This window comes from Sorex araneus, chromosome 4 (genome assembly GCF_027595985.1).
Source record: "Sorex araneus isolate mSorAra2 chromosome 4, mSorAra2.pri, whole genome shotgun sequence".
NCBI classification, from domain to species: domain Eukaryota; kingdom Metazoa; phylum Chordata; class Mammalia; order Eulipotyphla; family Soricidae; genus Sorex; species Sorex araneus.
This window is the reverse complement of record NC_073305.1, coordinates 36,603,995-36,616,831: the sequence shown is the minus strand read 5'-3', so window position 1 is coordinate 36,616,831 and position 12,837 is coordinate 36,603,995. Positions and strand designations below refer to the sequence as shown.

Sequence of the window (12,837 nt, the reverse complement as noted above, 5' to 3'; positions counted from 1 at the left end):
GCATGAAGCCAACACGGGTTCGATCCCACACATCCCATATGGTCCCCTGAGCCCACCAGGAGTGATCCTTAAGCACATCATCCTTAAGAGTCACCCCTGAGCCCTGAGCATCACCAGGTGTGGCCCAAAAACAAACAAAAAATTATAAACTTTATCAGTCAAAACTTTTATGGGAAGGGGGAGTCAAAGAAATAGGCCAAAGAACTGAAGAACATTCTTTGTATACAGAGGCCCTGATTTTGATTAGGACCACACGGGACCCCCTAGAACCAAAAGATATAACCAAAAGTACACTGATACAGTCCCCCATGCTGCTTGGAAAATCAAAATATAAATTAAAAAAAAAACTTTTATGCTTTAAAAGGCATCAATAAAAATATGAAAGGGGGACTCCAGTTCAGGAAAGTCCTCTAACACCAGGGGAGACTTTCTGCCCTTCCCCTTCTTTCTAGTCTCTTAAGTTAAACCTCCTCTGAATTTGAATTTGAATTTGAGAGAGAGAGAGAGAAGGAATATGAAGAGTTCAATCCCTAAAACCACCCACTAAAGGATGTTACAGACTGAGAAAAAATTTGGGATCAGGCATCAGATGAACTCATATACAGAATGAATAAATACACATATAATTCCACCTACAACCAAGAAAACAACCTAGTAGGTAAAAGAGTGAATTAGACATTTCACTAAAGGCAATATCTGAAATGTTAGTAAGTGAATACTTGGGGGAGGTGGGGATCACTATATTAGTCATCAGGGAAATGCAGAACAAAACCAGGGCTGAGAGCTAGTACACTTCTATTGTACCTCCACACTGCCCCCCCAGCCCACCCCACTCATCCCGCAAATATTGCCAGTGTAGCCCAGGCACCAATGGATGTAGCTCTGGTGGCAAATGCCCAATTCGCTGCACTATAGCTCCAGACCCTTAAATTAATTTTAAAATTCGAATGTAGAACCAGAGCAACAGGACAGTAAGTAGAGAACTTACTTGCATGCAACTGACTTGGGTTCCATTCCCAGCATCCCATATGGTCCCCCAAGCCTCGCCTGGAGTGATCCCTGAGTACAGAGCCAGGACTAAGCCTTGAGTACTGCCCATGTTATCCCAAAACAAAACACCCTAATGAGTACCACTTCATGCCCAGTAGGATGGCTATAATAAAGACAGAAAAGGTATGACAGGAAGAATGAGGAGAAATAGGAACCCTCACACACTGCCAGTAGGAATGTAAAGTGGCAGTTACTTTGAAATCAACATGCAAGTTTCTTTCAATATTAAACACAGTGGGGCCAGGGAGACAGGGAGATGGTTCAAAGGGCTGGACCAAATGCTGGAACCTCAAGTTGTCACATGATCCCCTGAGCACTGCTGAGGAGCAACACATTAGCAAGGAGTTGCAGCTACCAAGCACTGCTGGGTGTGGCCCAAAAACATGTCAAAATAACATATGATCCAACATTTCAACTCCTAAGTGGACTCACATGAAAAAAACATGTTAATACCAAGATTTTACATGAAAGTGTGTAAGTCTGCAATTGTATCTCATGGTCTTTCATTAAAAAAAATTTTTTTTTTTTTTTGCTTTTTGGGTCACACCCAGCGATGCTCAGGGGTTACTCCTGGCGGTGCTTGGGGAACCATATGGGATGCCGGGGACTGAACCTGGGTCGGCAGCATGCAAGGCAAATGCCCTACCCGCTGTGCTATCGCTCCGGCCCCTCATTAAAAAATTTTTAAAATACCAAGATTTTATGTGAACACTCATATGACATGAATCCAAAGAGCCAACAGTCCACCCAACAACTGGCATCCAATTGAAAAATAAATAAAAAGTATTAATACAGGCTATTACAACATGGATGAATCTCAAGAAATCATTATGCGGAGCTGGAGCAATAGCACAGCGGGTAGGGCGTGTGCCTTGCACACAGCCAACTCGGGTTAGACTCCCAGCATCCCATATGGTTTCCTGAGCACCGCCAGAGGTAATTCCCGAGTGCAGAGCCAGGAGTAACCCCTGTGCTTCGCCAGGTGTGACCCAAAAAGGAAAAAAAAAAAAAAATCATGGGGCTGGAGCGATAGCACAGCAGGTAGGGTGTTTGCCTTGCACACGGCCGACCCAGGTTCAGTTCCCAGCATCTCATATGGTTCCCTGAACACCACCAGGGATATTTCCTGAGTGCAGAGTCAGGAGTAACCCCTGTACATTGCCAGGTGTGACCCAAAAAGAAAAAAAAAAATCATTATGCTCAGTGAAAGATATCAAATACAGGACCATATATTCTATGATTGTATTATGTAAAATATCCAGAAAAGGCAAGTCTATAGAAACAGAAAGTATGTTTGTGGTTGCCTGTGGCAGGGGGAGGGAACTGGGAGTGACTGCAAATGGATATGAGGCATCTTTTTGGAATGATGGAAATGTTCTAAAATTGGATTGTGGTGATGATTGAACAACTCTGAAAATTTACAAAAAATTAGAATTGTACACTTAAAGTAATAGACTGAATGATAGTTAAGTTATACCTCAGTTTTATCAAGTTAAGAAATACCAAACACAAAAGAACACTTTAAAGGATCCCATATACACTAAACATCCAAAAAAAGAAAAAGGCAAATCTATAGCAACAAAAAGATTTATAGTAGCCTGAGGCCAGGAGCAGGAATTAACTGTGAGCAAGCACAGGGAAGCTTGAGGAGAATCAACAGGCTGGAGCACATGCTTTGCATACAAGAGACCAGCTTCAAGCCCCAAGCACCCTTTCCAGGATCCCTAGAGCATATGACCAGGATAGGCCCTTAAGCACTGCTGTGAGTAGTCCAAAAACACACAAGGCAGGGGCCAGAGCCAGAGTACAGTGGGAAAGCCACCGACCTTGCACATGGCCAACCCAGGTTCAATCCCTGGCATCCCATATGGTCCACCGAGCCTGCCAGGAGTGATCCCTGAGCTCAGTGTTACCCCTGAGCACAGCCAGGAGTGTCCCAAGAACAAAAAACAAAACAACAACAACAACAAAAAAAAAACACACAAGAATGTCACTGGACTAATGAAAATATTCTAAAACTGGATTATGATCATTGGTGCATAGTAATAGTAAATTCACCAAAAGTCATTAAATACATATACATGTATGTGTGTATGTATGTGTATGTGTGTATAACAATTTCCTGCTTCTGGTTCTGCTCAGGAGTGATCTCCGGCAGTGCTTGGGTGATCATATATGGCCTTGAGGATGTGAACTGGGATTGCATTTGTAGGCAAGTTAAGTGTCCACCTTTTGAGCCATTTCTGCAGTTCTAAATTTTATATTTTAAGTAGGAAATTTTATAGTTTTAAATCCCTTGGCCAAGTGTGTGGTCTTTAGACTGTCTCCGGTGGTGCCTGGGATAGAGGTCAGGCAGAGCATGCCCTGCAGCCGTCCAGCTATTTCCCCAGCCTCAGCCTTTCATGAACCATGAACCACTCTGGAAATGAAATGAAGAGCAAGGCTGCCCATAAGACTAAGGCATCTCTTAACCACACACAGATAACCTCTAAGTCTGAATACCAAATCTATAAATCTTTAAACCCCTGTCACTCTGAAAGTCTCTGCCACATTAACAGCAAAGAGATTATGAATGACCCCAATCATCTTCTCCCTAGAAAGATGCACACCCTACAAGAGGGAAAGCAAATTTAGAAATGCAAAATTCCTTTTCTAATCTTACTGGGAAGCCCCTTAAGACTTCTCAGACCTCTGGGGCCGGAGCGATAGTACAGCAGGTAGGGCATTTGCCCTGCATGCAGCTGACCCTGGCTGGATCCCCGGCATCCCATATGGTCACCCCGAGCACCACCAGGAATAATTCCTGAGTGCAGAGCCAGAAGCAAACCCTGAGCATCAGTGGATGTGACCCAAAAGTCAAAAAAAAAAAGAAAAAGAAAAAAAAAAGACCTCTTGGGACCTCAAGGACCTCACACTGGAATCTTCCATGGAATACCTTTCCTCCTTAAGAAAGCCTGATTGAGGGACCAGAAGCAACCAATCAAGACAGATTTAGCTGGGGGACTACAAAAGGTTCTCCAATGACACACCTCAGGGATGTGGCAAGTAAGAAGGATTTAGGCTTTGAAGTGGCCTAAGGGGAAATGCTCAACCTTTCAGATTACATCTAATCAATTGTGTCTTAAAACAGAAGTAAAAAGAAGGAAAGGAAAAAAATAGAAACAAAGTTTCTCTCCAACAGACCAAGCAGTGAAATCAACACTTCCAGTCTAAGTTAGAGCAGAGGCGTTCTTTAGCTACTCTTTTGTTATAAACTAACTTTAAGTGAGCACACTGACTGTGTACAGCAGACAACCTCCTTCTAAGAGGGTCTCTGACCCATCAGCTGAGCTGAGTGCAGGCTGGGCTAGTTCCATCCTTCTGGGTCACTGGGTCCTTGTCAAATACGCCCCTGAACGTCAACCCCCCATCCTCCCTCGGAGTATCTGAAAATTAAAGAGTCCGCGTTTGGGGCGGCTTTGGACCCTGACAATTGGTATTCCTGGGCCCCCTTCAAACCTGCTCCATCGAACTAGGTGGTGCAGATGGCGCTCGAAACCCTCCTGCCACACTCAAACGTGCTCAAATCGTCGCGCAGCTGCCACCTCTGGGATCCGGCCCTGCAGACACCTCTCTATCCCGGCTGGTCCTGCGACAGGTCCGGGGCTCCTCGTGGCCTCTGCTGCCTTTCCTCGTCCCCGGTGGCTCTTAAACCCTATCCCCAACCTCCGAGTGGCCAGCTCAGAGGACGCCAGCGTCGCAGGAAAAGCGCGTCCCTCACTCGGCCCGCGGGCAACATCCTCTATCGCAACATCTTGCCCAGAGCCCTGCAAGAACTTGCCGAAGCCCGTCACTCTGCGGGGCCCCGTAGTCCGGATCCCCCCACCCCCTCCCCCCCACCCCCGCCCGGCGAGGGGGTGGTGGGCTGCTGCAGGAGGCGAGAAGTTGTGTCCCCACTCCCCCGGGGCCTCACCTGCCGCACTCTGGAGCGCCCGAGTGGATCCCGGAATGAACTGACGAGCCGCCTGACCGACCCCCGCCCCCCAGATCTGCAAAGCCTGAGGCCGTGGCGCCCCCCCACCCCACCCGCCCCGCGCGCCGGGACCGCCTTCTCGCAGACACGGCGGCTGCTCGGGCTCCAACGGGCGTCTCTCCTCAAAGCTCCCTCGGGAGCCCCCGAAACCCCACCCCGCCCCGCCCCACCCCGCCTCACCCACGCGCCCCACAAAGCCCCCCACCCCGGCCCGGGTCCCCCGGCGCCCCGCGCGCACCGCCCGCCACCCCCCCCCACCATCCCCCAGCGGGAGCCCGCTCTCACCGATCACCTCCTGCAGCTCGTAGTCGTCCCGGTTGATGGACCAGGGCAGGGCGCTCGGCTCCTCGGACATGACCGCGGCACGGCTCTCGGCCCGAGCTCAAACTCGCTGACCTCTCGTCTCCGCGCCGCACCTCTCCCCACCCCCAACGCCGCCGCCGCCGCCGCGCCCCCACCAACTGCCTCCGGAACAGACACGGCTCGGACGGCGCCTGGGCACGGGGTCACCGCGCGGCACAACGGCGGGGGCTCGGCGCTCCGGACAGAACCTCGCCTCCGGTTCCTCCGGGTCGGGCAACTCCCGGGTCGGCTCCGGGTCCCGGTCTCGACCTCCGCCGCGGCAGCTTCGGGAGCTTCGCCTGGGCCCAGCCCCTCCGTCCCGCCCTCCACCCCAGCCGCCCCACGCACGGGCCAAACTTTCCCTTCTCCCTCCACCTGCCGGCACGCAGCGCGCTGACGTCACCGCGCCGGGCACGCCCCGCCCCCACCCCGCCCCCCAGCCGCCATCTGCAGAGGGTCAGCGGGACGCGCGAGCCGACAAGAAGTCTGAGGGAAGGGAGAGCCAGTAGACGGTGAGAGTGAGGCAGTTCTTAGGTGGGAGCAGAGCCGTCGGGAAGTCAGACGCAGGACCTTCCAAGACTCACGAGCGGGGAGAGCCACACTTAGTATGGCGGCCACGCGGAGGAGGCGGAGCCACCGCTGCCAGCTGGAGCACGCTGCCGTCCCCTGTCGTCGCATTCATTGGGTTGTTTGAGAAGGAATTAGAGGAACTATAGGTGGAGGCGCGTGTCAGTCACGAATAAGGCCCGCCCTCGGGCTCTCGGAGCGCTCGCGCGGGGGCGCCGCTCCTTTCCCCATTGCCAAGACCCTGCTCAGTTTTGCCCCTTTCTTCACGGTGACGTCACTGCGTGACACCCTCCTCCCGCAACACACACACACACACACACACACACACACGTCACCCCCTCCGAGACGTGCAGACGGCGCGACAGGGTGTGGAGAAGCGGAGGGAGCGGCTGGGTAGGGCTTGGGGTGTGTCCACTGCCAAGTGGGGCGAAAGGCCTTGGGCTCCGGGCTGCGGTGCGACCGGAAGGCCGCCGCGCGGCGACACTCCCCGCAGGGCGGAAGTCGTGTCCGCCGCGAGCATCCCGGCGCTTTGGGTGTCGGTGCGGGGCCGGGAAGGGCGTGGGAGCTGGAGCGCGAACGGGCCTCCGCGTGTGTCCGCGGCCGGTGCCCCCAGGGTGCGGCGTGGGTCTTCAGAGTTTAACCTAGAACCTCGTGGCTTGGGGTCGCTTCGAGGGCTTTGGCCTGGACCTCACATTTTCCTGTGACCTCCTAGGTTCATTTGGAAAGTAATGCGGGAAAATCGGACACTGGGTTAAAAAAAGAAGAAAGTCCACCTGGCTAGGACTGAGGGCAGCTGCTCTTCCGTGACCCTCGTTCGGGCGGGGAGTGGGGCCCTGCTGCGGCCAACGCGAGGCCCCGTGCCCTAGCGCCGCTGGGAATAGCCACCGGCCCTAAAGGCCCTGAAGTTGGAGGAGCTGCGGATGGGATTGGAGGATGCCTAGTGGAAATGGCCTGGGTGCAGGATACTGCGAAGGTAGCGTGATTTCAGCAGGCGGAAGGTGGGAGCGGAGATTGTGCAGTAGGTAGCGCGTTTACCTTGCATGCAGACGACCCAGATTTGAACCTCCGCATCCCATTGGTTTCCCCCAACCCCACTGCCAAGCGCCAACAGCAGTAATTTCTGAGAGCAAAGCCAGAAGTAAGTCCTGATCGTCATCGGATGCCCCCACCACCACCAAAAAAGATAATAATAATAAATGGGAGCAGAGAGTAGGTCCCCTGGCCCCTCCCCAGCAGAGGTGCAGGCTTCCAAAGTATTAAGCACACTAGTGATGCCCTCGCTTCTATGCCATCTTTCTTCTTGCAGGTAAGAGAGGGAAGCGAGGTCTGAGAGTGAAAATATACGAGCTCAAGGCTGGTTCCAAGAGAGCACGCCATGAGCTGCATGGATATCTGGGAAAGGAAAGGGGAGGGAACCCGCTGTCTGGTAAAAAGTAGAGCTCTCAGGTTCGTACCAAGAGAAAGAGCAGGTACACCAGAGGTTCTCAGCCTGGGATTACTGACCTGATGGACTGTGGACAGACTTCAGCAAAGTTTTGTTTTCTTTCTTAAAATTATATGCCAAATAGTATAGACAGGAATAAAAGAACACCAAAAATGAAATATATTACTTCCTCACGGATTTGAAGGATCACTTTCATTAAGGTGACCACATAAAACAAAATAAGTGACCACTACATGTGATGCCACCAAAATTCTTATGATGGTTCTTTAGAACAAGTGATTCCAGAATTCAGATGGAACTGTAACACTGACTCATCAAAGCAGTTTTGAGAGAAAAGAAGATAGGGTCATTAGATTCTCAGATTTTAATCTCCACTACAAAACTATAATAACCAAAACTGCATACTGCTGGGACAAAGACAGACTCTCAGATCAGTGGATAGAATTGAGAGCCCATATAAAAATTCTCAAATGTATAAAGAGCTAATTTTTGACAGAGGTGCTAGATGTATGAAGTGAAACAGTAGAACCTCTTAAACAAATGGTGATGGGAAAACTGGTTCATCACATGCAAAAATAAAAATTAATTTAGACCCTATCTCTAAAACTAAGCTCCCAGAAGAGAGCAATGCAAAGTCTCTTGCCCCCGAGCCTGGCTGTCTTCACCGGGGCCCATCGGACGGGGTGGGTTGAGTTTCTCTCCCTGCCCCGAGAAGAGACCCAGCAGCCAAAGACCTCCATAACTCAACCACAGCCATGCTCAAGGCCACTCTTCACATGCTTGGACTAGCCTCACACATGAAGAAACCGGCAGAGAAACCCAGGTGTGTGAGACCTGGGGCTGAGATCTCCAGGCCTGCTCGGATAGGGACTGGGCCTCTTCCGCCCAGATCCCCCATTTTCCAGTAGCTAGGCAGTCACACCCACAAACTGCCCCTGGCACCGTGTAATCCCATCAACAGCCAACATCCAGAGACTATAAAACCAAGCTCTCGGAAGCCTAGTTCTCCCCCTCGGAGAACCTGATAAGCTACCAAGAGTTTTCTGCCTGCATGGGAGAGCCTGGCAAGCTCCCCATGGTGTATACATTTGCCAAATACAGTAATAATGATGGGTCTCATTCCCCTGACCCTGAAAGAGCCTCTAATGCTGCACCGTTGGGAAGGATGAGTAAGAGAAACTGCTAAAATCTCAGGGCTAGGATGAATGGAGACATTACTGGGCCCGCTCGAGCAAATCGATGATCAATGGCATGATAGTGACAGTGACAGTATAGACAGAGATTCCAATCCTCTTTCTCCATGGCTCGCTATCCCCTCCCCAGCAAAAGTTGTCATTAGCCCAACAGAGTAAAGACCTTACTGGATCCGGATTCTTCTTGGTAGGGTCACTATCATTCTCCAATGTAATCTATTCTACCTTCTCCGGGCACATATTTGAGAGTTGAATTGAGTCAGAACTTGCTCTGCAAATCAAATTATATGATTTTCTTGTCTCATGGGCTTTCTACATGTGACTTGATAGTAGTTAAATTATCCAGAGGGTTCACATGGGGATAAAGTGTTTGCCTTGCAAGCAGTGGACCCTAGTTCATTCCCCAGTACCACATGTGATGCCCCCAGGACACCTCAGAGTATCCCAGAGCACAGGTGGGTGTGGCCCAAAAACAAAAAAGAAAATTGTATATAAATTAAAATTGTGTTCACACAATCCTACATAAGTTTCTTGAAAGTATGTTTCCCTAAAGAGCTATACTTTGTTTCCTTCACCTTCCCAAAGGAGCCCTTGTCTTTTTTTTTTTAATTTTTATTATATCACCATGTGGAAAATTACAAAGTTTTCAGGTTTATGTCTCAGTTATACAATATTCAAACACCATCCCTTCACCAGTGCCCATATTCCACCACCAAAATCCCCAGTATACCCCCCGCCACAGCCCCCCCAACTGTATAACTGATGAATTTCACTTCATTTTCTCTCTACCTTGCTTACATTCCATATTGAAAAACAAAACTCACTATTGTTGTTGGAGTTTCCCCCCAATGAAGACAGCCCTACTAAGGAAGCATTTGATAATTGGTTTGTCATTAAAAGATTGTATGTTTTCAGTTTTTAGAAAAGGTCGCGCGGATGTGTTCCAGTCCCGCAACCCGGAGCCGTGTTAGTTGCTTCTCAGTGTCGCCAGGGCTCCATCCGGAGAAGGTGTGCCTGCTGTACCTCCTCCGTCTGGATCCCTGGTGTTGTTGGCCCGGATTCGGGTCCGGAGCATTTCTCCGGCCGCATTGCTCACCAGACTGCCTGGCCTCTTCTCTGTTGAAGGTGGGAAGATGGCGCCGAGGGTGGGTCGAGGGCAGGACTTGCGAGGAGCCCTTGTCTTAACTTTGATTTCTTCCCAAAATCAGACTCAAGCTAGAATATCTAAACAAATCATAGATTTTGGGACTGATCCAAGAGGCACTCTAAAATCAGTGTGAGGCGCCATCTTCTGTGACTCCAAACCCACAGGTATTCGGTTTTTACTTTTGGGGCTCCCAGGAACTCATGGGAAGGGGGCGTAACTGGCACGCCCTCGGCCCAGATAAATCCGGAGCCACTGAGCGCGAATCGGACCCTCTGCGCCTAAAGACTTTGAATTCAGAGACTTCTTACAGCAATGCACTGGAACTGTGAGTTGGGCTATGTAATTTCTGGCAGAATTTTCCCTGGACTTTATACAGAAATCCAAAACCACGCGGACGCTGCTGCGTCCGCGCAACTTAACATTTATAATTGTCAGCAATGTGAAATGGTTCCTTTTGAACAGGTCTGACTTGGGGGGGAAACTCCAAATAATAACAGTAAGTTTTTGTTGAAATATTGAAGGTTTTTAATGTAGCAGCCACCTCTCTGGACTGTGAACTAAGTAAAAGCCCCACGCTGGCCGATGCGGTGTGGCGTACACCATACTATGAGGCTCGGGAAGGAGGATGAGGGGGAAAAAGAAAAAAAAAAAGGGAAAAGGAAAAAGGAAAAAAAAAAGAGAGAGAGAGTTATGTACTTGTAGCAGTGGGGCTACATATCTCTTCATTTCCAGCAATGAAAAACTAATTATCAAATGTAGTAGGTCTGTCTCTCTTGGTTGGAAACTCCAACAACTATAGTGAGTTTTGTGTTGAATTATGGAATGTAATCAAGGTAAAGAAAAAATGAAGTGAAATTCATTAGTTATACAGTAGGGGGTAGGGGGTGGGGGCGGGGGGTATACTGGGGTTTCTGGTGGTGGAATATGGGCACTGGTGAAGGGATGGGTGTTTGAATATTGTATAACTGACATATAAACCTGAGAACTTTGTAACTTTCTACATGGTGATTTAATAAAAAGTTTAAAATAAAAAAATTATTAACCTTATCAAAGTTTCCCAACATATCTATAAGGTTGAGAAAATCATTGTAAAAGTTACTTTTTAATTTTTTCTGTATTTATAGTTACATATGTTTTGTATTTGTTTATATATAGGTGATTTTTCATTTCACTTTTCTTGATGAAGTTAATAAAGTTTGTTAATTTTATTGTTCTTTCCTAAAAAAAAAAAAATCAGTGTGATGTGAGGGACCAGTGATAGGAGAGTGGGTAGGGCACTTGCCTTTCACACAGCCAACCCAGGTTCCACCTCCAGCAACCCATATGGTCCCTTAAGCCTGCTAGTAATGATCCCTAAACACAAAGCCAGAAAATGGTAATACAGTTCTAAAAATTAATTCATGGGCTCTTTTAATAGAATTACCTGAGCCTACCAGGAGTGATCCCAGAGCACAGAGCCAGGAGTTAGCGCTGAGCACCACTGCATGTGGCCAAAAACCAACAAAAGACCAAATAAGGAACTGTAAGAATTTGTTGCCCCTCAAAGCCCACCCGTTTTGTGGGGTGGTTTTTGGGCCACACCCACAGTGCTCAGGGCATATTCTTGGCTCTGTGCTCAGGGATCACTCTTGGCAAGGATCAGGGGACCATATGGTTGGCCATGTGCAAGGCAAGTCTCCTACCCACTATACTCTCTCTCCAGGCACCAACGCCCCTTTTCTTGTTGCTGTTGTCCTTTTTAATTGTTAATGTAGTTGAGGTAACATGTTTAGGGAAGTGTTGCCATTGAAGGTCTTAATGTACAGTTACTCTACCAAACTACCACTAGAGTGCCCAGGGCCTTCCATCAGCATCCCCAAGGTACTTCTGTTCCTTCCCATCTTTCGCTTTGATTCTGAGAAGAGCCGCACCCATGCCTCACAGGTTTGTGCTTCCTGCCTCGTGCCTGGAATTGTGCTCTGCAGAAACATGTATCCAGCCCTGGCATTCATTAAATCCATGGGATACAAGAGTATTTCCAGGCCAGGACTTGAGCTTGTTGAGAAACTGAAACTTTGGCAGATCCAGGAAATGAATGTCCAGGATGCCAGGCTCTTAGAGCCTTTCAGAAATAGGTGGGTGCAGAAATAAGTGGGTGTAGGGAAACAAAAAAATGGTATGTGCAGAAAGTAGTGTTGTATCAAGCTGGATTGTGGGCCAAAGAGTAGTGGCCAGGTTTGTCCTGGCTGGTGCCATGAGAGGTCAGTGAGCCCCGAAATGAATGAGCATGAATGGGAAATATCTGGCTGAAGTGGGGCATGTTTTACCGGTGCCTGTACATTTCAAGTCCACCCCTTAGAAACTCAGAGCATCTAAAATCCTTCTTCTTTAGGGTATTGGTTTTAACAGCATTATAATAGAGAAAAGTTGGAAATAAGCTACATGTCCATCAATATGGACTCCATGCCAGGCTGTTTTCACTCGGGCGCCCCAGAGGGGGGCGGGTGAGAACCCTCCCCGCCCCAAGGGACCCAGCCCTGGCAGCCGACCTCCACTACCCAACCACCACATGCTCCAGGCCGCTTTGTAGACTGCGTGCCTGCTTCCTAACCATTTTCCATAATTACCACACCATATTTGATGGAGTTCAGACAGTAGGCAACAAATCATAGAGAGTAATATATATATATGCATATATATGTATGTGTATGTATATACATACATTTACATATACCTCTTGGAGAGCCCAGAAAGCTATAGAGAGTATCCTGCTTACACGGGCAGAGCCTGGCAAGCTACCGGTGGCATATTCGATATGCCAGAAAGAGTAACAATAGGTCTCATTCCCCTGACCCTGAAAGAGCCTCCAATCATTGGGAAAGATGAGTAAGGAGAGGCTGCTAAAATCTCAGGGCTGGGAGGAATAGAGACATTATTGGTGCCCGCTCGAGTAAATCAACGAACAACAGGATGACAGTAATACAGTGATACAGTCCATCAATAGGGAACTAATAGTTTGCTTATAACTATTAAGTTGGACATCTCAGACTACATAAACTGTTATGTTGGCATAATTAATTCTAGCTGGAGTAGCAACTCCAAA

The 12,837-nt window shown here is 48.8% G+C and overlaps 1 protein-coding gene across 1 annotated transcript in view; it reads right to left on the bottom strand.

Annotated features, from left to right (window-relative positions):
- Nucleotides 1–5,715, bottom strand: part of OXSR1 (oxidative stress responsive kinase 1) — an 83,036-nt gene extending 77,321 nt beyond the window's left edge. The window contains exon 1 of the mRNA XM_055135531.1: nucleotides 5,348–5,715. Coding sequence (XP_054991506.1) covers nucleotides 5,348–5,417 — 70 coding nt within the window. The 5' untranslated portion in view covers nucleotides 5,418–5,715. The remainder of the gene's footprint in view (nucleotides 1–5,347) is intronic.
- Between the last annotated feature and the right edge of the window lie 7,122 nt (nucleotides 5,716–12,837).